Genomic DNA, 25,924 nt, shown 5'->3' on the forward strand with positions numbered 1-25,924 from the left:
AAAATTATAAAAGAAAAAAAAAAGAAATTATGTTGAAGTCATTCGTCATCTAATATCCATCGTCCACATGTCCTTCTCAATATGAGATCACGAGACTTGGGTAATCTACTAATTGTAGATTATTAAAACTACTAAACAATAGATTAAGTCGCTATATTATAGATATCATCTGTCGCCATTATACCTACTAATACTAATACATCGAATCTGGATACCATCAATAGAAACCAGGGGCGTAGTAAACATAATTGTTTTTGGTATTTGAGGCTCTATTTTTTACAAAAATGTAACCATTCAATAATCCTAGATTTATGTATGTATATAATTTTGTATAAAGAAACAAATATATGTATAAATTTTATTATTTTATATACAAACTTTGTAAAATAAAACAACCACTAATTTCCACGAAATATTTATTGTCACTATTCACAATATGTATTAGTAGTAGGAGTATCTTTTTTTCCGTTCACGTTCTCTATTTAACATTACTATGGATTTATTACTATTATAAATAGTAATATTAAATTTAAAACGACCGTGAAACTACTATACTAGTATTTACATATCACTTGGATTGTAAGTATTGATTGGTATGTAGAGAAAAAATCCTTATAGTTTCTTCTAGATGAATTTAGGTTTAGTTTCCTGATCCTTGTCGTTTCGTTTGTATTACTTGAATTAATCAAACTCAATTATTATAATCAACTATTGATTACGCTTATCTCTGTGGCAGACACAGATTATGCCCTTAAAACTCCTATAATAGAATAGTGCTCCACATAGTAATAAGCAACATTAAAATTATTGATAAATACGATTCTATCTTGATTAATGTGACTTTTGCTTTCTAAATATAGATAGCAAAATCTAACTCATTATAAAAAGATCCAGTTGAATTCGAACACGTCACTGAATAATCACATTCTTTATTATCGGCCTGGATTTAATATTAAAAGAGAGCCAATATAATAATCTTCTTTTTTGTCTCAATGCTTGTAATAATGAGTGTTTAGCTTAAGATAGAAAACGGCATCTGGGTTCGTGCCACGTGTCCATCTTGGCAGTTGAAAGCTTGGACTATTTTAGGTTAGCTGTTTTTGAGGGAGATTTAGAACTACCAACTTTGAATTATTTAATTGGCTGTCTCATACCTATAATTAGATTTCTTTCAATTTTATAATCCTGAATTAGTAACCTTAACCCTAGTTGATGATTCATGATATGCTTTCCATTGATTACTCTTATGTGTTTCGCTTTAGGCTTACACTTACTTAAAAGGTTGGGAGAAAAATATCATCAACCCATATTAGCAAGGGCCAAGTGGCTTGGTTACAACTTAAATAAATTTAAAATGGATGTCTTGATGAAAGATACTAAAATACTTCGCTTTGCTTTGAAATTCAACTAACTCGTTTTTCATATTGTAAAGTGGTAGTAGTATTTATTTATAATGACACATAGGATAGACCCTAAAAAGAAAAAAAAAATGGTGGAAATTTCCTAAATTTGACTGGAAATCAACGATAAAATCATGAAAATGTACAATGGGAGCTAAAGCTTTCGATAAGAAAATAATATATAGAGATTCTAAATCATTCCTATGCATTGACAGAGTGGGTACATAAATTGTAATGCGCAAACACATGAACTTTAATTCATTCCCAAATTTCAGTATCATGTCTCCATTATTAGGATTTTTTTTCAGTTAAACCTACCATTGAATATTAATCGAGCTAATTAGTTGAAATGATAGTAATTATGAAAGGTCCTGAGATATTCCAAAGTTTCAATACATATTACTACTATTTAGAGGTAGTATTTGGTTGAAGTCCTACTATTGCATCAATTGTATTTTCATTTTATTTGACAAGGTCTAGTTTGTACTATCTTTGTGTGTGGCTGAACTCTCAGCAAATATTAAGGTGATGGCTGATATAAAGTACGTAGATGAAATTAAGATGGGATTGAGAATATAGTGAATTATGAGAATGGATAGATGCCTAATTCAATATTCAAGAAAAAGAATAGACGTAAAAATTAGTCGTTTCTCTTAGTAATGAATTACTAATCCACAAAATTGTATCAACATCAAATTTATTTTGTTCGACGACATTATATCAGAAGTAGATATGCAAAATATACTACACCCCCACCCCATTCAAAAGTATACTAATAAATTTGTCTGAAATTAATGTAACCGTAGAAATAATATATATATGCTTGTCCCAACCACCATTATTGTATGCGAGCTAGCATCAAAAAATGCGAACTGAATTCACAGCTACGTGGCAAAATATACTCATTCCCCATCACTTATGATAGTTTATTCTGGAATAACCAATATGTGAAGAATGAGTAGTTTTGTGCATGCATATGTAAGTATCCCAACAAATTAAAATGTTGAACTTAGTAAAGAATATCGATTGCAAGAATAAGATCCTGTTACATTATTTTCTTTGAAATCCAAAGGAAATGCATCCCTTATTCTTGGGCCTATTATTTAGGCATTAATAATTTCCTATATTCTTCTTTTTGCACTCTGTGTATTACAACTCAAAAGTTTATCTGCTTGCGTTGCCCATACTTGTATATTACTGGCACTGTACTTTTTAATACCTCCTTCATTCCATCATAATTGAGACGGAACTTTTTGACATGAAGTTTTAAAAAAGAATGCATGTTGTGTTAAGTCGATAGATTAAAAAAGTAAATAAGATAAAAAAAAGTAGAGAAATAAAAAAAGCAGAAAGTGAATAAAGTAAAGTAAGAGTGAGAAAAGTGTTACTCCCTCGTCTCAAGAAAATTGAGTCACTTCTTGTTTTGCACTCATTTTTAAAAAATAGTAATAAATAGATAAAGTAGATAAATAGTAAAGTTAAAAAGCAAGAATAATATAGAAAAGACTCTTATTTACATTATTCTCATTTTTACTTTACTATTTATTACGATTTTTCAAAACGAATGCAAAAAATAAAAATACTCACCCTTCTTTGAAGAGAGAGAGTAACATATATAAAAATAACTCAACTATGAGGGAACGGAGGGAGTACACAACAATAGAAGAGATAAGGCCAAAAAATAAAAAGGAAACTGAAAATTGGTATTTACATATATTCTTGCTCAAATCGGAAGCATGACATGTCACTAAACTAGCCCCTAAAACTCTATGGGTCCGGCAAAAACATACACCCATGTGATTACCATTTCACAAGAAAATTAAAAAAAATGCCTTGCATTCGACATCAGAAACATAGAGAAAATGTGGATATCAAATCTTGTACCGTGCAAACCCAATCCACATTCCGATTCTTTTCATCGGAGACCATAAATGTTTTCATTAAACAATGAAGTTTCGTACCTTTAAAGTCCTCACATCAACATATTGAGATAAATTCCGTATAACTCGTAAATAGTCCATCAATCAATCTCTCCTTCCTCTGTATCATATGGTTCGTGCTCGATGCTTTGAGGTTGAGCTTCATCTTCTTCCTCCTCATCGTTCTTCATGTACAGCCCAAGTTTCTCTAGTGGATTACTATTTGCTGGGAATTTGAAACTACCAAGACCATTTTGAGAATTTTCTGGGCTTGCTTCGTCTATAAAGCTCTGTAAATGCTCATTTGGACCAGCTCTAAACATCTCAAGGTCTTCCATGAACTGGCTATTTTCATTAATATCGACTGTCTTCTCCATCTGTAAGGAAAGCAAAGCTAAATTATATTGAAGTGGGCAATAGGGCGACTCATGTCGGTATATACTTAGCCATTACAAGGGGAGACCTGCTGCAGAGCTTGACGTGCAGCTTCTCTCTCAAGTTCTCTTTGCCTTCTGGCTTCTGTTGCGGCTTCTGCTTCGGCCTTTCTTCTAGCCTCTTCAGCAGCTTTGGCCTCAGCTTGGAGTCTTGCTTTCTCTGATCAAAATATGAGTCCATTCCACAACCACGGGAGACTTTTTAGACAAATCTAAGTAACAGCTTAACAGTAAAATAATTTGGAACGGATTTCATTCAACTAAAACCTTCTCTTCTTCGTCTTTCAAGCTCCTCCTTCTCCAGCTTCAGTCTCTCAGAATCCGTTCCCTGCATTTGCAGATATCACGAATGATTCTGGGATTTGAATTTCAAATAGTGTTTTCCTAATAACAACATGCAAACTTAAGCAGAACTAATCAATATTGATTTTTCAATTAAAGGTTTGAGTGTGTTTTCCTAATGACAAACATACAATTAACAATTTTTTGATTAAAGATTTCCTAAGATGCACATCAACAAGCTGAAGGTACAATATACAATAGTTCTTCAAATATTATTTTCATTTCTAACACAGATGAAGGTTTCAATTATAACAAAACATATGAGTATGTGTAAACCCCAGAACATAGATACAGATATCTATTATTTAGATATGTTATCAATAAGGAATTATCCTACATTCCATGAATGAATGGAAATTGATTAATATTGGAGCATGCATTGCAAGGATAAATAACAATCAAGAAAGATAGAATTTGACTAGCCATGTCAAAGGTGCATACTTTCTCGGTTGTATTCTCTTGAGCTTTGATTATAATATCAGCAAACCGGCTCCTCAATAAAGCTGCACGGTATAGCTTGTCAGGGGAGACTTGCCTATCTGGTGGAGCACTCTCCCCTAAAATGTTACAAGCTTGTTGGTGAGATTATGCTGCACATTTAATAGCTCGCACTCTTCATTAGTTATCACTGCTTACCCTCTTGAGGACAATTAGGCTCAATGGATGACATTGGATATTGCTCAGCATTCCCATCCAAGATATCTGCATATGTTTCAGAATATTTCAGAATATATTATAAAAACAGAATTCAAAGAGCATTTACAGAAAATTCATCTTGTACTTCTAAGTTCTGACCTCCATCATTTTGATCACGTAAGTCCTTTTCCCTGGGCTCTTCTTGATCATTTGTAGCTTTCTGAAAGTTAACGAAGAAGGTAAGATACACATAGAATCGCATAGTACTTAGAATCACATACTACTGATCAAAATCCAAAAAGTGATGAATCAAAACCACACAGAAACTTAATTAAAAATAAAAGTAATATATATATATATATATAGAGAGAGAGAGAGAGAGTGTAGAGAAGAACTACAAAATGGCATATACTCACTCCTGCGGTAACTGAGATATTGGTACCATCAGCTTCACAGGCTGATGAATTTTCCGAATCTGCAAACAGAAAGGATATAATTTATAACTTATAAACACACTTTTTGGTTGCGTTAGTTCAACCTACAGATTATTATAAAATATAAATATACATATATATACAGATACCAGAAGCTAAAAAAACTATAGGCTTATTACAGAAAGAGCCAGATTGTTGAAGAGTTTATTTATACTTATAGTTAATTGTATACATCTCTAACTATTTAAATGGACTTTGCAAGGTAGATAGATCTTATTATTCTTAGGTTTAGGTTGTAACCTCATCCTTGTCCCTCTACACACGTGAGTCTTTGTACTTGTATCATACATAGCTATCTTTTCTCCAATATATGTCTTTATTTTATTCTCTTTTATAATGATTAATTCAGGAGTTATAGCAAATAGTACAAAGCCCTCTAGTAGTCCAGTTGCATGATTTCTAAGCATGTGCCTTAGATAGCAGTTTAGAGCACCTATAAGTCATATTTTCCACCCAAAAGACAACAAAGAAAACCAATGCAAAAGAGAGGCCAGAGAGAGGCAGACAAGGAAAGGTAAAACAGTCTGCTCAAAGTAACATGGTGGAAGCAATTATTAAACAACAAAGGACATGTAAGAGAATGACAATTAAGCTTAATGGACAGCTAAAGGGGCCATTCTGCTAATCTGCTGCACATGTATGTTTGAGCAAAATGTGTTTTCCTTTGGAGAGTTGGGTGTCTGTGGCAGAAAATTCAGCACACAATTTATTCGTCAACAAGACACATAAGGAAAACCACCACGGCCAACTAAAGAGTCTTGTCGGAACTTAGCCGGAATGAGGGGAGGAGGTTATTGTCAACATGACTACAAAATTTCAAGCCAGATTGCATGTGCTCATGTGAAGCAGAAAAAAAAGTACACTTGTTGAACGCAAAAATGAAATGACAACAATGCAGAAGCATTGTCATGGAGAGAATCCAACTGAAATAAGTTGACAACTCTCAGTGAAGATTGAAGAATGAAGAAAAAACTAAAAACTTCTGATTAGTACTAGAAAATCCTTGACAGGTATCTACATTTCTGAACAGTACCCTATCCGTTAGAATAAACAAATGTAATCCACAATCTAGCACGGTTCTTCCTAGTGTTCACCAACAAAATGTGCTAGCAGTCTTGGCCGGGTCAATGGAATTTACAAACTACAGCACTTTTCCGACTCTATCCTGATGAACACCACACTGGACCACGTAATCAGTGATCAACCTATCTACAGTTCAAACACTTCATCTCAGACAGCTCTTCCTATCCAGCCATTAAATTCTCAAAATCAAAGTGAAATTCCTGACATTAAATCAGGTTTTGCAAGCTGAAGTTCATATGATAACAGAATTTGGTGGCTCGCATAAAGACGAGTAGTCAACTACACAAGACATACAATGAATCATATCAAAGCACAACAAAGAATTGTACAACAGCCCCCAAATGGAAACTAAAACTGCATAACACACAGTGCTGATGTTCCCAGGTCCAAACTGACACCAAGCATGAAACAAATTTGGAATATAGCATATTGTGCCTTTAATTCACAGTACTATTTAACTATGATAGTTCTAGAAACTATTAATCATTTTCCTAAGATCCACATCAACAAGCTCAAGGTACAACATACAATGGTTCTTCAAATATTATTTTCATTTCTAACACAGATAAAAACACAGTTATGCTAATGTGTACACCATGAAGCCAATGTAGAATGGGAGCTCAACCCTATCAATGATTCAAACAACAACTATTTCACCTTTTCACACAAACAACAGTGCATTTTACATCGCTGGTACTCGTGCAACCTAGCAATAAACCTTTTACTGCATTCACTTCCAAATAACTCCATCTTTCTTTAAAGAATATATACCATTTCACACAGTCAAACAACAATACATCTTTGATCCTACACATTGGGTAATCAACCTTTTACTTCAATCACTAAATAAATCCACCAAATTCCTTTCCTTTCTGCATCTTGAAGATGCAATGTCTTACTATTATGTATTCAGTTTCAAACTTAAGGTCTCAAATCATAATAGAAAATACTAAGAACTAGTAGTTGTGAACTTGTGATAACTTCAAGTTGTTCACATCAAGGAATAATTTTAGTGAACCTTATAGGTAATTTACATCCATCGACAAATCTGCACAATTCCAATTTCAATCCAAATAAAATCTTGAAATTAGAGGCAACTTAACAAGGAGGTTCAATTTGCCACATCAATAATAGATCCAAGAGAGAACAAGTTTACCCACATGGGGCCATCAGATAAATTTTGAACTCTAGTATATTAGTATCAAGCATGGTTTTAGGGTTCAGAAAAGAGCCGTGCATTGAACTTCTACATGATAAAGAGCAGGATAAGAAGGCAAGAAACACAAAAACAGTGCATAAAAAACAGTACATAAAAACACAGACCAGTAGACGAGGAGCCTGATTCGCTACTGGAACTTCTTGAGTCACTGCAGTTACTATTCCTTTCAGCAACATCCTTATCAATCCGAATTGGAGGTGAACTGGACATAGGAGGTGGATCATTTCCACCAATATCCACATCCTCATCAGCTCGCTCATGGTCTGATTGATTTTTCAGGGGTAAGACAAAGTCAAACATGACAATGCTGCGATTAATGTCTAGGTGCAACTTCATCTGGAAAATAAAATACCTTCGCAAGGCAGGTAAGATGAATCTCTAAACCCAGATTCCCTTTGCATCTGTTAAAATTATTCATAAATGAGTACCCATTGAGAATAATTATCAGAATCTGAGAATAATGCAGATACACAAGCACTTGCAGTTTACCTCAGTATCATGGTTCTCTGATGTTGATTGACGTTTCTTCTTCTCCAATAGATAACCATCTAAAAGCTTGCGTAAAGTAAACAGTGTATCATCACTTAGTGCGTCAATGTCGATTTCAATCTCATCCTCAGTTACTTCACTACCGTGCAAAGTGCTCTCTTTCAAAAAATTTATTATGTTGTCTGGCAGCTCAGCCATTAGTTCCTCCAACTCGGTCCCCAGTTTTTGTTTTTCAACATCACTCATTGCAGGCTTATCTCTTTCATACCTTGCTCTTGGTTCCTTAGAAGCAATTTTCTGCTTCTTAGCACGAGGCATATAAGCACTTTCCGGTTCTATAATGACACTTGACTTGGAAGCCGTGGAATCATCAGCTGTAGGTGGAAGTTTCTTCTCAATTGATTTCCATCTCACTTCAAAGTATTTATTCATAATCTCAGCCATGATATGAACATCATGTTTGGGTGGGTTGAATGTCATTGCATTTTTGAAGGTGAGTCTAACATCTGCAGCAAACTCCATGGGAGTGGAATACTGATTTGACAGTAATTTACTTTTTACTGTCCCTAAATCCATTGGATGCTTGATGATATCATAATATTCTGGAACTTTATGAGCTACAACGTCAACTGGCTTGTTGAAAATCCAGGCATGAGGTTGCACCATCAACCGATTTAACAGAGTCTCACATTGTTTCATCAATATAAAAAAACTAGTATTTTGTGGAAGACCTTGCTTCACCGACTCCGTTTTCCTAGCTGCCAAAGGGCCACCTTTTGTGCGAGGTCCATTTCTTCCAGAATGACCTTTTTTCTTTCCTGGTGTCACGGCCTCATCATTGATGGTGGACATGGGCAAGCTTTCTGCCGTAGCAAGTCTCTTTGCTCCAGTTTGATGCTTATGGACACCAGTAGTGTGTGGATGCACCACTCTATCCAAGCTAAAAGAAGCTATCTTCCTGTTAAACTTACGTACTTGTTCAAGCTCACTCTTTAGCTTAATTTCTAAATCCCTTCTCTCTGAAGAGGACATCTTCAAAAGTGACAGTGTTCGAATTGGCACAACAGACCTACCAAAATCATCCGCATTCAAGCCAATGCACTTCCCACTCGGAACACATGTTTCCTGCAGAGAATTTAATCCTGCATCAGGGCGGCCCGCGTTCCCAAAACCTTCTGATTCAGCAACTGTCTCAACCGCATGTCGATAGTCAGGCACAAAACCACTAGAGTAACCCGTAGATACTTTTCGAGTTTTCCCCATCATATCCCCTAACCCCGCCTTCTTCGAAAACTTCTTCGACTCCTTGTGCCCTGTGTAATCTATCGGGATGGTTGGTGCCATAAATTTAAAGCTGAACGAGTACACATCAAATCCTCCTCATCTGAGATTTCAACTGTATGAAACACTTGAATCCCTACCACGTATAACAATTTGTTGTTCAAAAAGCATTCTTTGCAAATATTTCCACCTCTACACAACTTCAATTCACAATCTCATTACCTCTCAATACAGCTTAAATTCGATCGATATAAAAAAGACGCCATAAACAAAAGCTGAAATCTCAGGAAACCCCAATCTAGAACGGTTATGCAACACCAAACCCAAATCCCACTGAAAGAAATTTCACATCTTTGAAATAATTGGACAATTTGAGGGCGAGGCAAAAAAAACGAAACCTAATCTACGTAGAAAGAAAACATACGATCGCAATCATTTGGATCCAGAAAAGAAATTAGAAAAGAATAGTGAGAGGGTAAGAACCGGGTTACCCGAGCCCTTCCGCAAGAACCCTAAAAGCAAAAAAAGGCTGAGATTTTTTGTTGGAAATTTTCATAATCCTAGAAAAAAGATATAAATGCACATACGTGAAAGAGAGAGAGGACTTACTAGTTTGAGAATCGCAGAGGCGCTCGGGCTGCGAGGAATCACGGCATTTTAAAGACGAGAGAGAGCTGCAACAAATATTGACCGCCGATTTCGTGCCGTTTAATCTAATGGCCTAAAATATGAATCGAGTTCAGTAATTATTAGGGGCACGACTCGGCAGAAATTGAGTCACTGTGCGACGTCGTGTCAGTTACTTAAACGTGTCGATCTCAGAGTGTGAAAAACGTACGTTCACTTCTATCGTGAATTTCGAGCTTCGGCTTTTATGGGTTTTCATTTGGGCTTCTTACCTATAATTACAGGATAATTTTAGTGGTAACTTAACATACTACTCTTTTTTCTCCCTATAATTTATTAAAGAGCATTATTAGATCATCCACAATCGTGCTCTTGCTAGCGGCACGGTTGTGAGCCCGGGCGGTACTATTCATGCCTGCTCTCTGGCAAGAGCACAACACCCACAACTGTGCTCTTCCGCAAGGACGAGCACAATTAATATAAAATTCAATTAAACAATAACATTTCCATAATATTAAAATCCATTTAAAAACCATAATAAATATTACAAATTACAAATAAAATTAAAAAATACATAATTAAAATCCTAAAAATTAAAAATTACATAATTAAACTCCTTAAAATTAAAAATTACATAATTAAAATCCTAAAAATTAAAAATTACATAATTAAACTCCTAATAAGACTACGCATCCGGCGGGATCAACCCCAATTGTTTTTGGAGTCCTTTTATCATGGTCTCGTGTGTTTCAAGTTGCGTGGGGGTCATAGATGACCTATCGGCCATATTGAGTTGGCTTAAGAGCATCCACAGCGAGTTGTTCGGGGGTGGAGGTGGCACATAGGGAGCGGGAGCGGCTTCGGGAGTGGCTTCGGGAGTCGAGCCGCGACGACGGTTGGCCGCCGCCTTCTTCCTTCCTTGGGGGCGGCGTTGGGAACCGCTCGGTCCGGCGTCGGGGCTACCCAAGTTAGCTCCGGCGAGTTGGCTAGCCACTTCTTCCGAGCCGGAGTCGGATAGGGCTACCGACCTTGATCGTTTGGAGGAGCCGCTAGAGGAGGATGTTATGCCTCCCTTATACTTCGGGTGCGTCCGCGTCTCATGCCAAACGTTAAGATATTTGAAAGACTTACCGTTCATGGATTGGTAGGTGCTCAGCGCGGCGGTGATGATGTCGACCTCGCTTCGGCCGCTCCCGGCATTCCGGGGCTCCTGGATGAAATAGCCGTAGAACTTGCCAATTTCTTCGTTGGCTCGGCCGATGCAGTTGCGCACCATACTCTCGTTGCGCTCGATCGTTCCGGGCGGCCGGTTTGCATTGTACCGGCTAGAGACGCGCCACCAAAAGTGATCGCCGGATTGGTTCGTTCCAACCACCGCATCTTCGGAGATTTCCAAGTACGCCTTGAACAATCTTTCCATCTCCGCCGGTGAGTACGGTGTGCGGACACCGGCGCGAGATGGAGGAATCGGCATTTGGGAAGGGGCGCGATGCCTAGGCTCCGGTGTCCACCCGTAGCGCCCTTCGGAGGCACCTTAGTCGTCGATTGGGTATGGACGATAGCCACCCGGAACGGCCGAATCTTGGGTTTGAGGAGGGGCCGAATATTCCGTTTCCGGACTAGGAAACGGTTGTGAACCGAACCATTCGGGGTTCCAACCGTGGGAGCCCGAAGGGTTATCGTCTTGGCCGGACATAGTGATGTTGTAGGGTATGAGAGAATGAAGATGAAAATGGATATGAGAGAATGGAGATGAGAATGGATATTGGAGTATGATGATGAGAGTTGTGTAGTTTGATGTGAATTTTTGGGGTGAAATTGAGGGTATTTATAGATGAAAGTGTGTATTTTTGGGGTAAAAAAAATGAAAAATAAAAATAAAAATGTGTAAAAAATGGTTATAAACTGATATATTTTTGGGGAAGTGAATTTTTTTTTTATCGATTTTTTAATAAAAAACCGATTTTTAAAAAAAATAAATAAAAAAAAGTTTAAACACAACGGCTATGCCGTTGACGAATGGGAGCGCGACACGTGTGCGTCCGCTGGCACGGACGTGCTCGATACATCGAGCAGCGCCGTGCCAGCGGCGCGGCTGCAGCGGCGGCGGTCCTTCGCCTTGCCAACGGCGCGGACGGCGGTGGCGACTTTCGCCACCGCTGCGGATGCTCTTATGTTCACGTAAAATAATTTTATTTTTTTATTTTGATTTTCCTACTAGAATTAATTATATATATTTATAATAAAATTTCTTAATATATTTATAATAAATTTTCTTTTTTAAGTGAGGTGCATTTCAGTTTCATTAATCTCTTTTTTCTCTAAATCTCTCTTATTTTACCAATTTTATTAAAACTCGTATCATCAACTAACAAAACTATTTTTGTAGGCAAAGGCAAGTAGCAGAACTATTATCACATAGACCAATATTCTACTTTGACAATCATAAGCAAAACATATTAGAGTTCTTGAATGTATAGTGAAAACCTTTTGAGGGTTGTTTGTCTTGCTTATCATGATATCTTAGGTTATAACAACTTTTTCGATTCAGATTTATGTTTATGTTTAGATCGTATTACTTGTTGGGCTATGTGTATATGCACTAGTTGTACATCTGCACAGGCCTTTAATATGCTTCATATATTTTTTTTCTTCTAATTTTTAGTTAATTACTCCTTTAGTCAATTAACTTTCTATCATTTGGCAAATGCACGTCTCATTTCATCAAGTAGACTATTATATAATCGTAGGATACATACTCCACTAACTTTTTCACCAATTTTTTTCTATCTAAATCGTCTCAATCCATATAATTTTGTGGATTAAACATGCAATTTTAGAAAGTTATTCTATGAGATCTGTCCTCGGCATTCTGTGTCGTTTAAGTCGTAACGATACCCTGTTTTAACCTTCTTTAATAAATAGTGGTCATTAGTTCATTACTTGTTCAATCACATTTACACATAATGTTCTTTCACGGTGGATTCCAATTCGAATACACCCTGATTTTTATGTGCTACACACGCCTACACTAGGCAATATTAAGCATAAAAATTATAAACCCGGGTATGAGATAATCTCTATTGAGATTTGAGTAAATAACATGTAGTAATTAAATTCTTAAAAATACATGATTAACAATCGAAGTAAAATACACGAAACTGAAAGTGGAAAAAAAGAAAGAAGTTAAACTTAAAAAACTAATATCGTAGAACACCAACACATGAGAGAAGATCCCAAGCGATGGAAACCATAATCTCGTATATAAAGCAATTTACAATTGGTCGAAGCAAGGCAGAGTATCCTTAGGAACACATAAACCACTTACCACTACATTCTGCTCTACTAGAAATCGCATGTAACACATTTAAGGATAGGCTTGCCTATACATCTTTGAATAACGTATATGCGTGTTCCTTGATGATGAATAATCATGAAGATACTAGAGAGAACTCAAGTAATCTTTTATCACGGTGAAAATGATGTTGGTATAAGAACCTCCAAGCTGTTCCATCATGATCCCGTCCATGCGGGCTTGAATTCCACTGGACGACGCCATGACCTCAAGCAACTCTCGGATTGCTTTGTCAGCTTCGGCAATGGAGCCTCCTAATCCACCCAAGAGTTCAGGCAGAGACGTTGAAGGTCTTGACAGCTCCACAAGCGTGACCTAAGGTTTATCATGTGTCAGAATTGCCACAACTCAAGGAGAAAAGGGATTAACTATTGTAATTAAGCATGTCCATGGACATAGGAAAAAGCTACATAGTAAATAAACTCAACACCACCAGAAGTTTAGGAATTTAAAGAATAAGTTTGGATCATGTGAAGGATGTTAATCTGCGATGCACAAATTTGAAGTGAATCATTAAGCATTTAAGTTATGGGATCATTTTCAAATGTAGGTTTTTATCAGAGTCTTCAACCACAAATATCAATTAACGTACGTTACTGACTCACCACTGAAAGCATCTCTACTATTAATGAAATCTTAATTGGAGAACGAATGGACACCAATCCACTCACTGAGATTTAAATTTTTAAAAAAAGACCATGACTGCAGTTTTTCTCTTAGCATGCACTCTTTTGTCCATGGGGCCAAGTTTCAGCATTTGTGCAGATGTTGCAGTCATGACTCATGGTGCTGGGCTACACTTGGAAATCCATGTGCAGATATGCTCTAGGACATGAATAGTTAGAAAATTAAAACTTGAAGAAAATTAGTATGGACAAGAGGTCTCAGTAAATACAAACAAACTCAAACCAGGAAGTGCTTCCCTGTGCTTTCATGGAGACACAATTAAGATGAATTATCAATTTTATGTATGAGGGCAACTCCATTGGGATGATGTAGAAGTAATTTTGGGAACTTTGGGAAGCCTGATAATATTTATTAAAGCACCCGGGAAGGTTCACAAAGCCATTCGTAGAGGTGCCAGGGAAAAACTGAATTAGTTTAACTTATTTCTTGGGCTAAAGCAATTAGTTTTCTTCTAAATAGGCCGAAATATATCTATTTGTTCATCTGGATGTAAATGCCCACACTCCACACTTAATGAGGTCATACCATATTTTTATACCAACTTTTACTTTATTCTATCATAGGCATCCTAGAAATCATTGTTTGATTATATTTCTAAAAAACTTACTCACTGTATCTTCTGGAATCATGTAAAGAAGATGACTATACAGTAGATACTTGGGACATGCTTAAATCAAAACATTACTGGTTTGATATTGAGTTCTAATAGTCTGCATCATGAGAATCAATATGCAAATGATAATCAAAGTAACCTCTTCGTCCATTGGTAAATTAGCCTTTTGTTTTGCTATTGCCACAGCTCGAGATAGTCCACCAACTGCGTCAACCAGACCTCGTGAAGCCGCGTCATTTCCTGTCCAAACTCTTCCTTGAGCAACCTCCTCCATCTTGTCTATCTAAAACAAGATAATTTGAATATCAAGGAACTAGGTACTAGAATATTCTTCATCTTATGATTATGTTTCTGTTCAGAAAATATTGGCATCAGATAGTTATGTGTATGTGGTAATGAATACCATACAGTCATTGATCTTGAAGAGGCTGCCTTGTCCCGGAAACCTCTATATGCATTCTGTGCTGACTTTGCAAAGAGTTCAGCTTCATCATCCCTGAAAATAACAAATGACAATGTTCTTGAGTATCCTGTCTAAATAACAACTCATCACTAGCATCAACTATTTGAAACATAAACAGATACTTTCATAAACTACAGTAACACAAGGACCATCTTAGATCATGCTCACCTTGTTGTTTATGACTACATGTTTTATGTTTGAATTCAGCATACTTTCAGTCCATGCAGTAGAGGCAGTGATATTAAGTAAAGCCGTGTATGAGGAAGAATTGCAATAAATTAAAGAGATCTGGCAAATAAACTTTGTAAAAAGGTTCTCCGTGTCTAATTTGAACAAATAGTCAGCTATAAGACTACTTTTGATGTTATATATATTTAAACATGCACAAAGTACAATAAGAAACAAAAAATAAGTCAATAAGTAGCAAAAATCTCTAAATGTTTCTTTCAATGTCACAAATTGCTGTATTTATGTCTCTTTAAGTTACAAAATGAAGAGTTTATTAGCATAGATGTTTCCTTGTATATATAGTCTACTTATTGCAAATTAAAGTCGGTTAAAGGTTGATATTGGTGTTGGGAAGTAAGAGAGAGAAATGGAAATGGAAACTTAAGAGATTGAAAAAGAGGATATGTTGTCTCAGTATAAAATTTCTTCATGTTAGAGACTTTCAGTTAATAGGAGACACCAAATGGGCATACATATGTTTGATACTACAAATCCAATATACCTGAAGGGTCTCTGTTCAGCTGCAGTAAGCTCTGCATATCTTCCCCTAGATATGATCTCCTTGTTGAAACCAATTTTTTCATAGAGATTCCCCAAATTAAACTTTCCTAGGAGAAAAGTAATGAAGTTAGTATATTTTTTAATCACTTACTACTGAAGCAAATGAAACCCCTATACAAAGGATTAAACATACAGATGTGCGCATGAGCAGACACACTAAAAAGGCCAATAAAGAAAAACAGAGGAAAATATACTGAGAATGATACTGGTGGAATACAAATACACTGTAAATGAGAACTATGCAGTTGTGTGTGACGGTTGAGCTGGAAGTCATTCTCCGACAGTCCGACGAATGAAAAAAAATCATGAGAATATGCAATTGACAGTTTGGATATACATCACTGCTGGATAGCATTGTTAAGAAAAGTAAAAGTTTATTTTCCTGGCACAAACAGGGAAATCACGTGAAATTTGTACCAGTCTTTGGATCTGAGATTATCATAATTCCCTTTTTTTTCTTCTTTCTAATTCTCGAATTTCTCTTCGAATCATACACTTGATCTCTGCTAGTAACATGTCTCTTTAGCTTGAAAGGAATGGAAGGATATATGAGGATAGAGACAGGCATATTTGTGATGTGGTGCCCCTCCCTTAGAAACTAAAATTCTGTGAAAATTATCTTATCATATATGTTGTAGATCCTAATATTTGTGTTTGAATGGTTGAGTGTGAACAAACCATTTGCAGATGATGATATCAAAAGGTACTGGTTAAACTGCATTGAAGACCTTGTCCATTAGCAACAATTCTTATTTCTGGCAAGAAGTTAATCAAAAGTAATACAAGGCTAACCTGTCACAACTCCAATTGAACCAGTTAGAGTAAGATTTTCTGCAACTATAGTCTGCGCAGCCATGGCCATATAATATCCTCCACTAGCAGCAACATCAGCCATTGATGCAATTACAGGCTTTGAGGCAGCCAAAAGTTTGATTTCTCTCCACATTCTGTTGATACACAAGAAACCTAATCAATGAATACTAAATTCATGCTTCTCTTGCCCTTCCTTTGTTTTGTAATATGTGTTCAGAGATTCTGTTTAGGTACTTCAAACATGGAAAGGTTTTTGTCAGACATAGTACAAGAAACCAATAAAAGATCCAACATATGGGTATTATGTGTGACTTTGTACATTTGGCCTTGGTAAATAGTTGTAGTACAATAAACGAAGTGAAGTTGACCAAGCCAAACAGAAGAATAGACAAAGTGCAAGATTAATGTAGTGTTACTTTCATCAGAAGGCCACCAATTCGTTTTCTCATGAACAAGAAGGCCACCACGAATTTTAAAATGTTACGATCCCACACATTATTGTTCTGTGGCTTCTGCCTAAGTTTCACTAATGTAGTGCATGTATCAATGTTTTACACTGAATTCATTTCTTCTTGCAACATCAATAACTTTTCTAAAAGGAAAGGATGACCAACCTATGGCTAGAGCACAAGAAATGTGAGATGTCTAACTAGATGTTACCTCTTTAAGGAAGTCTAGTCTATATAGAAAACGTACAATTTATAGCAGCCTTCATCGGCTTTTTATACATAATTTGTTAAATGTGCATATTGGAAATTAGTCCTGAATATGTCAAGCGTGATAAAGAATTGGTGACAGAGAAAGTCTTCGACATTTTCCCAGAATAATTTATCTTGTAATGATAAAGCTTTAATCATGCAGTTTCTGCTACACTCTGTTCATGCAGATGCTAGAAAATCTTCTTCAGTTGTCTCCTTGGCACAGGATATATTCCCTAGTTATATATACTAATGTTTTCATGGTGACCTCATCTCATATATTTCAGCACAACAATAGAACGGTAATAAATTAGCAAATAAAATCTACTAGACAAAATGCGTGGACAAAATTTCTGCATAACAGCGATAGACAAAGATTGGCTGAACTCAACCACCCTTAAGTTAGAAAAACACTAATAATATGAAAAAAGTGAAAAAGATACATCGCAATGAATATTGAACATTTTCAGCCTATGTTAACAAGGAGTAGTAGTAAATAACTGTGAGAGGCGAATAAATAAAAGACAACTAATAAGTAACACTTACAAATCAGATGCAAGGGCATCTCCTCCAGGACTGTCAATGCGAATGACGACTGCCTTGTACTTTTTGGAATCTGCAAAAATCTTGAGAAGATAAATCAGATGAACAGAAAGTATGTCATCAGATACTATCTATAGACAAATTATTCTGCAATAATATAAAGCCATCGATTTTTCTACCAACAAGTTCTCTCCATCCATATAGTTCATCTGATCAAGCTTGAATTCCGGAGATTGAACTCATGATGGTTTCTCATTCATAGCACTTAGATGTGGTAGAGGTAATAAAATGTCCAGTTCCATCTTCTCTATTAAAGGCAGCAAGTTCTGATATGTCCGCGTAAACCAACAGGAAATCCTTAAAGAGGTCCATTTCCTTGTTTTAGATTTAAATCGACAAGACAAACTTTGTATCATAATAGGTCAAATGCTGGATCTGCAGAATCCTCCTGACTAACATGAGCAATTGAATGATGATTTTACCTTGAAGCTCTCACTCTCTCACCACCAGGCACTAACTCTTTACAGAAAGAGGGATTAACTTGAAAGTACCGCCTGGAAACTTGATGAACCACAGTATAGTATGTATTTACCCCCAAAATAATTTGCCAATACAATCAATCATATGCTTGTATTCTTGCTTTCCTTAGGTTTTGAAAATTTATGATACAGCTAGAACAGGTCGCTACCATTAATTCTGCAAGCTTTGACTATCTCTTTTCTGGACACCAAGTTCATCTCTTTTATTTACTTTATCCCTGTCGTTTTTTAGCAGTTTACTCTGTGAATGTGATTATTGGTGGCTATACATTTTAATTCAAGAATGTTGTTGGTGTAGCAAAATTAAGGATGTTTCTATATCCTGGTAGTTTTAAATCATAATGCCGTGGAAGACGTGTTTTTCTTTCTTTGGTTTACGATTATTGAATAGTAATGGGTTTTTGTTCACGAATAATCTCAGTGCTGAAGGACATGTCCTAGTCAAGATTACAGGAGAGCACTCAAAAGACCTACTAGGCCACCATCCGCAACAACCTAACTTGATCCATCAAAAGGCTGGCAGAAGCATCTAAGTTATCACTGCCTCAGCTTTACTCCTGGTGATGGTGAACCAATAGCACATTTCCAGTTTGTTCTTTTAAACTAATAGAGTTTATTATTCAGTTATTTATTTTGGGCCCTACTTGTGCTTGAGCTTCTGTTAGGCTTAGGGATTCCTTTAGTATTTAAACGAGTCTAACGTAGGTTTGAGAATTCACTCAGAAAAATACTGTTGAGTACAGCTTCTCGCTGTGGTCTCATTTGAGGATTTCCATAATTTTTTATTATATCATTACATTCATTGTTCGTCTACCACTCCACCTTGACTCTATCGTGACCTGTAGGGTAACTAGATAGACAAAGTGTGTGCACATAAGTATTGGAAAATTTTACTGGAAACTCAATGGTAAACACTGAAATCCTCAGCCATAATGCTATGCATAGCAGCAACTTCCCAGCAGAAAGTCTGCTTATATATTCAAACAATGGAATCCAAACCATACTAATCTTTAATAAAGCATCGAAAGACTACCTAACTCCCACCCCAGGCAAGGGTTCAAAACCTAATACTAACAACCTGTAAGACTTATTAGTAGAGTAAATAATTAAGAACAATAAATTTAACAATATGTGGAACTGAAACCAGTTTTCAGTATTTCGAAAATAATGGAACCCTGTATCAGATAGTTTGGCCATTTACGCTTACTAATGTACTAAAGGAAAGAAAGCTTATGCCTATATATCCTACAAATTTAGTTACTGTACTTGAAAATATAGATTATGTAGTGCTAAAGCAGTAAATGCAGTAGGTGTCAGTTTTCTGTTCTCACCAACTGCTTGCTTCTACAAGATAGAAGATAATAACACTTATTCCGCACATGCATACCTCTTACGGTGCGAATCTTTTCAATGAACTGCTCAGCAACAATTCCTGAGTTGGACGTACTGAATGCACCACGAACACGGCTAATGCTTCCAGAGGCCCTGATTATGACAATCTGATTTCTATAGCCAGTCAATCCTAAAGTCCATTTCTTGACACGGGAGTATTTCCTACAAGTGCCGGGGAAAGTTATATATTGTACCCACAAAAGGGGAACCGAGTAAATACAAAAGAAGTTACGTCTCATAAAATATAAAAATTAATATGCTGTTTCAGCCATACATGGTAGGTTTTCAGGAACTCATTCTGCTAAACCATACAGGTCAGTTTGAGTTACAAAGTACTATCCCTGAAACTTATTGAAATATGTAAACAGGTTTAACACTGAGATTTTAGCTGAGACGTAAATTTTCGGATAAATAACTTTGGCCAACTTTACTCTATACTGAAAACTCCTAACTGCAGTTGTCAAGACCGTGATTCGAGGTGATGCTCAGGTGATGATAACCATGTATACAACAGGGTGAAATGGAAATTCAATGACGAACCTCCAATATTTCTAACGGAATCCAGGAAAGTATACACAAGCTCCATGCATAATCAAAATAAACATTATTGGATCAGGTGAAAAGGTAAGTGCAACAAAAGAAGTACCTATAGTCAACTGTAGGAAGTTTTTTATCACTAGGAATATCCAGACGCTGTTTTAGAAGTGATACGACCTGAAATGTGAGAAATTACTATAAGATGTGAATGATCATTTTGACATTTTGAGATGTGTGTGAATGATAGAAACAGAAATATACTCAAAAATGACAGACCCACATTTCATGTTTTAACGAATGCAGGTTTATGTTACAATTGTTTGAAAGCATAAAGTATTTTGTTTGTAAGCATGCATATTGTGATTAGGTTTAAGAGCCTTTTAATTGAGTCTACATATGTTGTTCCCTGGAAAAGGTTTGAGAGGGGCTGTCCAGAGCATTAGTTCGAGTCCAGCAAGTAGCTGTGATGGTCCTCTGCAAAGAAAAAACCCTCTTCGGAGGTGGCGATGCGTCTGTAAATATTTTCTGCTCTGCTATTCAAGTAGTTCAAATTAGTCTACTTGTTCTTCGCATTCCTTGACTGTTCTTCAGCAAAGCACCACATACTTCTAACTGATATAGATAAATCGATTACTTGATGGCTCTTGTTAGGCCCAATATTAATATGTTAGGGAAAATTAGTGTTTCATACGTTTCAAAGGCATTTTTGCTTCTTGGACGGAGAATATCACATGACTTTAGTAAAATATATGCTGATACTTGATTCTTCTTCAATTGGCAATAGTCAATACAACATGACATAGACAGCAAAGTAATGTATGTCGGGCACTAAGTCACTAAATCCACGTTTACAGTTGACTGTATCAAGAATTACAGAATTTCATGCCTCAGGATTAAGAAGAACTATTTTGAGTTCATGCTTGTTAAGCTGCTAGGTTTTATAATTGCAATGGTATTTTGAACTTGGTTTCTCTTACTGATTGTTTCCTATTTCTTGTAAATCTAATATACATCCATATGGCAATTTTAAAAAGGTTGAAAAGTTGTAGCAATATAAGGTTGTGTATTCCTGACTCCTGAGACCACAACTCTACCTGGTTTTGTAATTCTGCTCAAAGTTGTAGCAGTATGAGTGGCTGACCTAACAACAGAATATCATATACAACCAATGTTCCAATCTTTAAGAGGAACATAACTCATCGTACCTCATCATCGTATTTTATATCAGTTATCCAGCCATCTTCCTTCAGTCTATTAATTTCATATACTCCTTCATTGATAAAGCTCACAATGTCTTCTTTTTTCTTTCCTGCACAAAGAATCACCACATCAGATGATAAAACACCTCGAGTTTAACCAGGGGAAACTTTCAAAATTACCTTTAGCAAGAGAAATTTTTTCCACCCAATTTCCATAAATATTGTCGAGCAAAGCCGTTAACATCTCACGGTTTTCATCAGATATGCTTTTACGTGTAAGTTGATCTCCAGCACTCTTATATTTACCAATCCGCTGAACTTGAGGCTCGATCCCAATTTTCTCCAGGACACCTACAAAACATTTTTTATGCCACTCCACTGCTGTTAAAACGAGACCACTGTATATTTATAACTGAACTCTTGAGATTTAGTTTAAGGCTTTTACAAACTGAATGATGCATAAAGTACCATTCGCAATTTCAGATATGAAATAACTCCCTCTTAGATTCTTGCAAAGATCTAAAACTGAATGAGAATGAAAACTAATTCAATTTCCCCTCTGTGGTGACTCAAACCCTAACCAACTGTTGGAGGGAAAAGTCTTTCCAACTAAGCTGAAGGATACCAAAAGTTAAATAAGATACTGTTGTCGAATATTTTTGTATGTTGATTCTCCTTAATTATCCATTGTTATTTTAGGAATAGATAACCTTATTTATGTATGAAATGGGTTTTATCTGAAAAATATACTAGAATACTAGGACCAAAGATCTGGTCAAAGCTGAGAAGTGTGTGCCGATGTGACCTCTTTGGCTAAAATATTGAGAGACTATGTATTATCAGGCCCTTTGTTTAAATAAGGAGTTTTGAGAGATTATAGTATACTATCTTGAATTTAAAATAACTGACCTCCAAGGAATGATGCCTGAACAGTCAGCCCATACAACTGAAAGTAAGCACTTGGTGGGGCATAAAGCTCTTCACAAACACTGCCTATGTAGTACTCCTTCTCTCCACATACTGGAACATAGCCCACAATAAACTTGCCTGCATATTGCATGGAAGATTTTATGGTTGAACTTATTGTGCAAGAAAATAGGTCATCGGGATAGCTTCAATATAATAAGTTAATTCAATCTTCATCCCATAGCCTCAATTTACAATCTGTTATTTAATAACTCGTGCCTCGTGAACATCATTATCTTAATTTGTGTTCCATGAACAGAATTATCCATATTGAAACTTTTTACAAGCTCTGAACAAGTTTATCAGGATCCTCTTTTCTAGGGGCAGATTTATCAGGATCCTTGTACAGAAGTTTTCAGCATTTCTGGTAAATATGTTGAAAAAAGTACATGGCATCAAATTAAGAAGTACTAGAAGAATACAATACATCATAAGAAACTTTGGTCCTCAAACAGTCATATATGATAGACTGGAAATGATACTTTTGTATAAAATTTTAATGAGAACCTAGCATGTCTTCTAGAAAATGCACTGAAGTAAGAGAATAAAGTGATATCTCCGAGAAATAGTGTTGTGTTCTCAATGTACTTGAGAGGATATCGGAGAATAATTACACATTAATAAGTTTAACAATATTTACAATGAGATTAAACAATTCAAGTATTTAAACAAAAGAAAATCTTACTTGCTAGTACTTGGATAAAGTCCTAAATACAGATATAACCAACTATAAGACCAACTCCTATATCAACAATTAGAACTCTTTAAATAAAAATCAGGCTAAAAATTGTTTAAAAGAATATCTTAGCGTAAGATATTGTGGAAATATGCAAAGTTGGGCTTTGGAGGTATTAGATGTGTACCACACACACATCATGGTATAATGATCACTCCATGATATCTATAACCAGTTGGCAGTTGTTACTTTTTTAAACTGTGGATCATATTTTTTTCACTTACTGAAAATGGACTTTACCAAGTCAAAACAGCCAATATATCAAGAATCATTCCAGATTAATACTAATCAGTTCAAGGTCCAATCTCTGCATCCTCGATTATATCATTGATTATGCATGCCATTAAATGCCAGTTTTGTGGTAGTGCACAAAATTGGTTTGAGAATTGGGTATCTACTAGTACTAAACTTCAATGACAAACTAGTTCAGAAAAGGCCTCGAGAAACAGCTCAAAGTCTGGCCCTGTTTAGCCTCAGGAAATTTGTTTATTGGTCTTCATGTCAGCAAAAAATTCCAAAATTTTTATTCAGGGTCCAATAGGTGCTCAAAAATAAATAAATTTCATGCATGCCAAGAAATATATGGCAGCAAGCTGGGCACTGGGTCAACCAATCTACAATTTTCCAGCCTTTTGTAAAAGGAGCTTCTAGCCTTCTAGATACCATATATACTGTGTCAAGTCTCGAAATGAAATGCATCTACAAACTGATGAAGAGTTTTGTGGAACTCTCAAGCATATAATGCTATTAACTAGGTACATCCGTATCCATATCCTATAAAAGATCACGGATACAAATATATTCCCATCTCATGAGAAGCTCAAAACAACATTATTCAAGCAAAACTTAAGTCGTCAAACGTTTAACCACATTACCTGATTTCTTGAAGTCCACAACATGCCGGTAAATTTCTTCAACCTTCCCCCACCCACAACTCAACGGTTCAATGTGGAGATAAATACCCGAAATACGAGGATCATAAGCTGCTTTTATAAAATTCTCACAAATTTGAGGTAAAGATAATCCTGAGGAGAAACGGCTTTTCAATTGATCAGATATCTGAGAATAAAAGAGAGGAATTTTTAATTTTGTCACATTATTATAGTAGTCAGATCAATAAGAAACTAACTAGGATGACAAATAACAGTAAGTAGATAAATAAAAGCAGACCTCGCCACGTATCTTCATCGTGAGCACACTGCCTTTCTTAACACGCTGCCATGGCCAAGCGATCAACATTCTGGACTTGACGACCAAATCTTTCCAAATATCATTCTCCTTATACACAAACTCACCACTTGGGTACTCATCATCAACGTGGGAACTAGAATCAGAGCTTGCATCAACCATCAACTCAGCTTCCTCTCTCCCCACATCGGATAGTTTTCCGTCGCTCTCCATCTCAAACGACCTAGTCGAGAAGCGCTGAAAACTGCGGTTCCTGTGGTAGAACAGCGGCGGCTTCTTCTCTAAGTGAAGTGTCGACGGAAGCATAGAGAAAGACGGTAGGCATTTCATCGAACATGTGGTTTGCAGGTGGATTGTAGGAAGCACTTTCGCCATTTTCGCGGAGTTGAGAAGCTGGGGTGATAATGATTCAATTCAATGAATGCTGCATAGGAAAAGTCGAAATGGTGTCAAACTCAATGGATTTGAATCACATGGTGTAGGATTGAGCTTCGTAGCAGATGTTAAGACCTTGATAATTTCAGATATCACAATTATCAAATCCCATTTTTTTATTTATACCTTTCCATTCTTTTTCTTCTTCTTTTTGAATGCTACAATAAATTATTTAATACAATTATCACAATTAACAAAATTATCGTTTGTGTGTGAGTATAAAAAATACAAATATTTATGGGTCAAATGAGATTAGATGAGAATGAGTCATATCTATGTCTCTACTCATTTTGTTAATGAGATTATAATAGTTATTCCATCCACGGTTCATAAAATGTTACTCCTATTTATAAAAAAATTCCCATAAATTTTTTATTCATCCATAAAAATTGCTAGGTTCATTTATATTAATAGAGTCTACTGCATACATAACATGTCATACATTCCACGTAGTAAAATAAAATCTTACTCCATTCACACACCACCAATCATTTTATTGAGTCATGAAAACATACGTGGAATGTTACATAAGTGGTCGGCATTGTCGGGAGTGCAACATTTGCATGAGTGATCAATAGAAGGGTGTGACTATCGAAGTGAAGAAGTGCATAACAATGCAAAAGTGATCGATAGAAGCACATGAGTGCAAAAGTGACTAACAGATGCGTAAGAGTGTGAAAGTGTTGCCTCAAATATCAAAGTTTATTTGGTACAATGATTCACGGGCAAATGCAACGTAGACTTGATGTGAGTATTTTTACTTAGTAGTACATATTAATAAATTTAGTACTGAGTATTTTATTATGATTTTTATTTTGGTGTGTATATTAAATATTTATAGGTTAAATTTCCTTAAAATCACAAAGTATTGTCATGTTTATGACCTATCTACCACCTTTTAAAGTTTTGAATGACAAATTATAATGTTTCAAAGATTTGTAACTATGCCACAACCCATAATGAGTTTCACATACAAATACAATGTAGAGTTGATGCACACATAAATTTGGGTGATATGAATGAAATTAATTAATATTATACTATACA

General features: G+C 35.9%; 2 protein-coding genes across 4 annotated transcripts; both read right to left on the reverse strand.

Annotated features, from left to right (window-relative positions):
* Nucleotides 1–3,062: 3,062 nt before the first annotated feature.
* Nucleotides 3,063–10,008, reverse strand: LOC121751257 (transcription factor GTE10-like). 2 transcript variants are annotated; one of them, XM_042145971.1, is made up of 11 exons: nucleotides 9,907–10,008; nucleotides 8,017–9,433; nucleotides 7,880–7,928; nucleotides 7,632–7,790; nucleotides 5,148–5,206; nucleotides 4,891–4,951; nucleotides 4,732–4,797; nucleotides 4,537–4,652; nucleotides 4,021–4,081; nucleotides 3,783–3,913; nucleotides 3,063–3,696 (listed from the first exon to the last, which is right to left on the reverse strand). In XM_042145971.1, exons 2-11 carry the CDS (start codon nucleotides 9,358–9,360, stop codon nucleotides 3,421–3,423), a joined length of 2,322 nt encoding a protein of 773 aa, XP_042001905.1. In that variant the 5' UTR covers nucleotides 9,361–9,433; nucleotides 9,907–10,008; the 3' UTR covers nucleotides 3,063–3,420. The 2 variants fall into 2 exon arrangements, with proteins under 2 accessions (XP_042001905.1, XP_042001906.1); XM_042145972.1 differs by lacking the exon at nucleotides 9,907–10,008 and adding an exon at nucleotides 9,520–9,900.
* Nucleotides 10,009–13,148: 3,140 nt separating this feature from the next.
* LOC121751834 (serine protease SPPA, chloroplastic-like) lies at nucleotides 13,149–24,964 on the reverse strand. 2 transcript variants are annotated; one of them, XM_042146627.1, is made up of 13 exons: nucleotides 24,425–24,963; nucleotides 24,130–24,313; nucleotides 22,462–22,599; nucleotides 21,733–21,903; nucleotides 21,559–21,662; nucleotides 20,463–20,530; nucleotides 19,812–19,978; nucleotides 17,889–17,958; nucleotides 16,624–16,778; nucleotides 15,773–15,878; nucleotides 14,988–15,075; nucleotides 14,719–14,862; nucleotides 13,149–13,594 (listed from the first exon to the last, which is right to left on the reverse strand). In XM_042146627.1, the coding sequence occupies exons 1-13, from the start codon at nucleotides 24,815–24,817 to the stop codon at nucleotides 13,367–13,369; spliced, it is 2,016 nt and encodes a 671-aa protein (XP_042002561.1). In that variant the 5' UTR covers nucleotides 24,818–24,963; the 3' UTR covers nucleotides 13,149–13,366. The 2 variants fall into 2 exon arrangements, with proteins under 2 accessions (XP_042002561.1, XP_042002564.1); XM_042146630.1 differs by lacking the exon at nucleotides 13,149–13,594 and having other exon boundaries at nucleotides 14,721–14,862; nucleotides 14,983–15,075; nucleotides 24,425–24,964.
* Between the last annotated feature and the right edge of the window lie 960 nt (nucleotides 24,965–25,924).

Source organism: Salvia splendens, chromosome 10 (genome assembly GCF_004379255.2).
Source record: "Salvia splendens isolate huo1 chromosome 10, SspV2, whole genome shotgun sequence".
Classification (NCBI taxonomy): Eukaryota; Viridiplantae; Streptophyta; class Magnoliopsida; order Lamiales; family Lamiaceae; genus Salvia; species Salvia splendens.

Coding starts and splice junctions, on each gene's coding strand:
- LOC121751257 (XM_042145971.1), bottom strand. CDS start 9,360: ATGGCACCAACCATCCCGATAGATTACACAGGGCACAAGGAGTCGAAG. Junction 7,791..7,879: donor ATCTTACCTGCCTTGCGAAG/GTATTTTATTTT, acceptor AAAATCAATCAG/ACCATGAGCGAGCTGATGAG. Junction 4,798..4,890: donor ACGTGATCAAAATGATGGAG/GTCAGAACTTAG, acceptor AAACATATGCAG/ATATCTTGGATGGGAATGCT.
- LOC121751834 (XM_042146627.1), bottom strand. CDS start 24,817: ATGGCGAAAGTGCTTCCTACAATCCACCTGCAAACCACATGTTCGATG. Junction 22,600..24,129: donor TGTGGACTTCAAGAAATCAG/GTAATGTGGTTA, acceptor TGCAATATGCAG/GCAAGTTTATTGTGGGCTAT. Junction 13,595..14,718: donor ATTTACCAATGGACGAAGAG/GTTACTTTGATT, acceptor GATAAACCTTAG/GTCACGCTTGTGGAGCTGTC.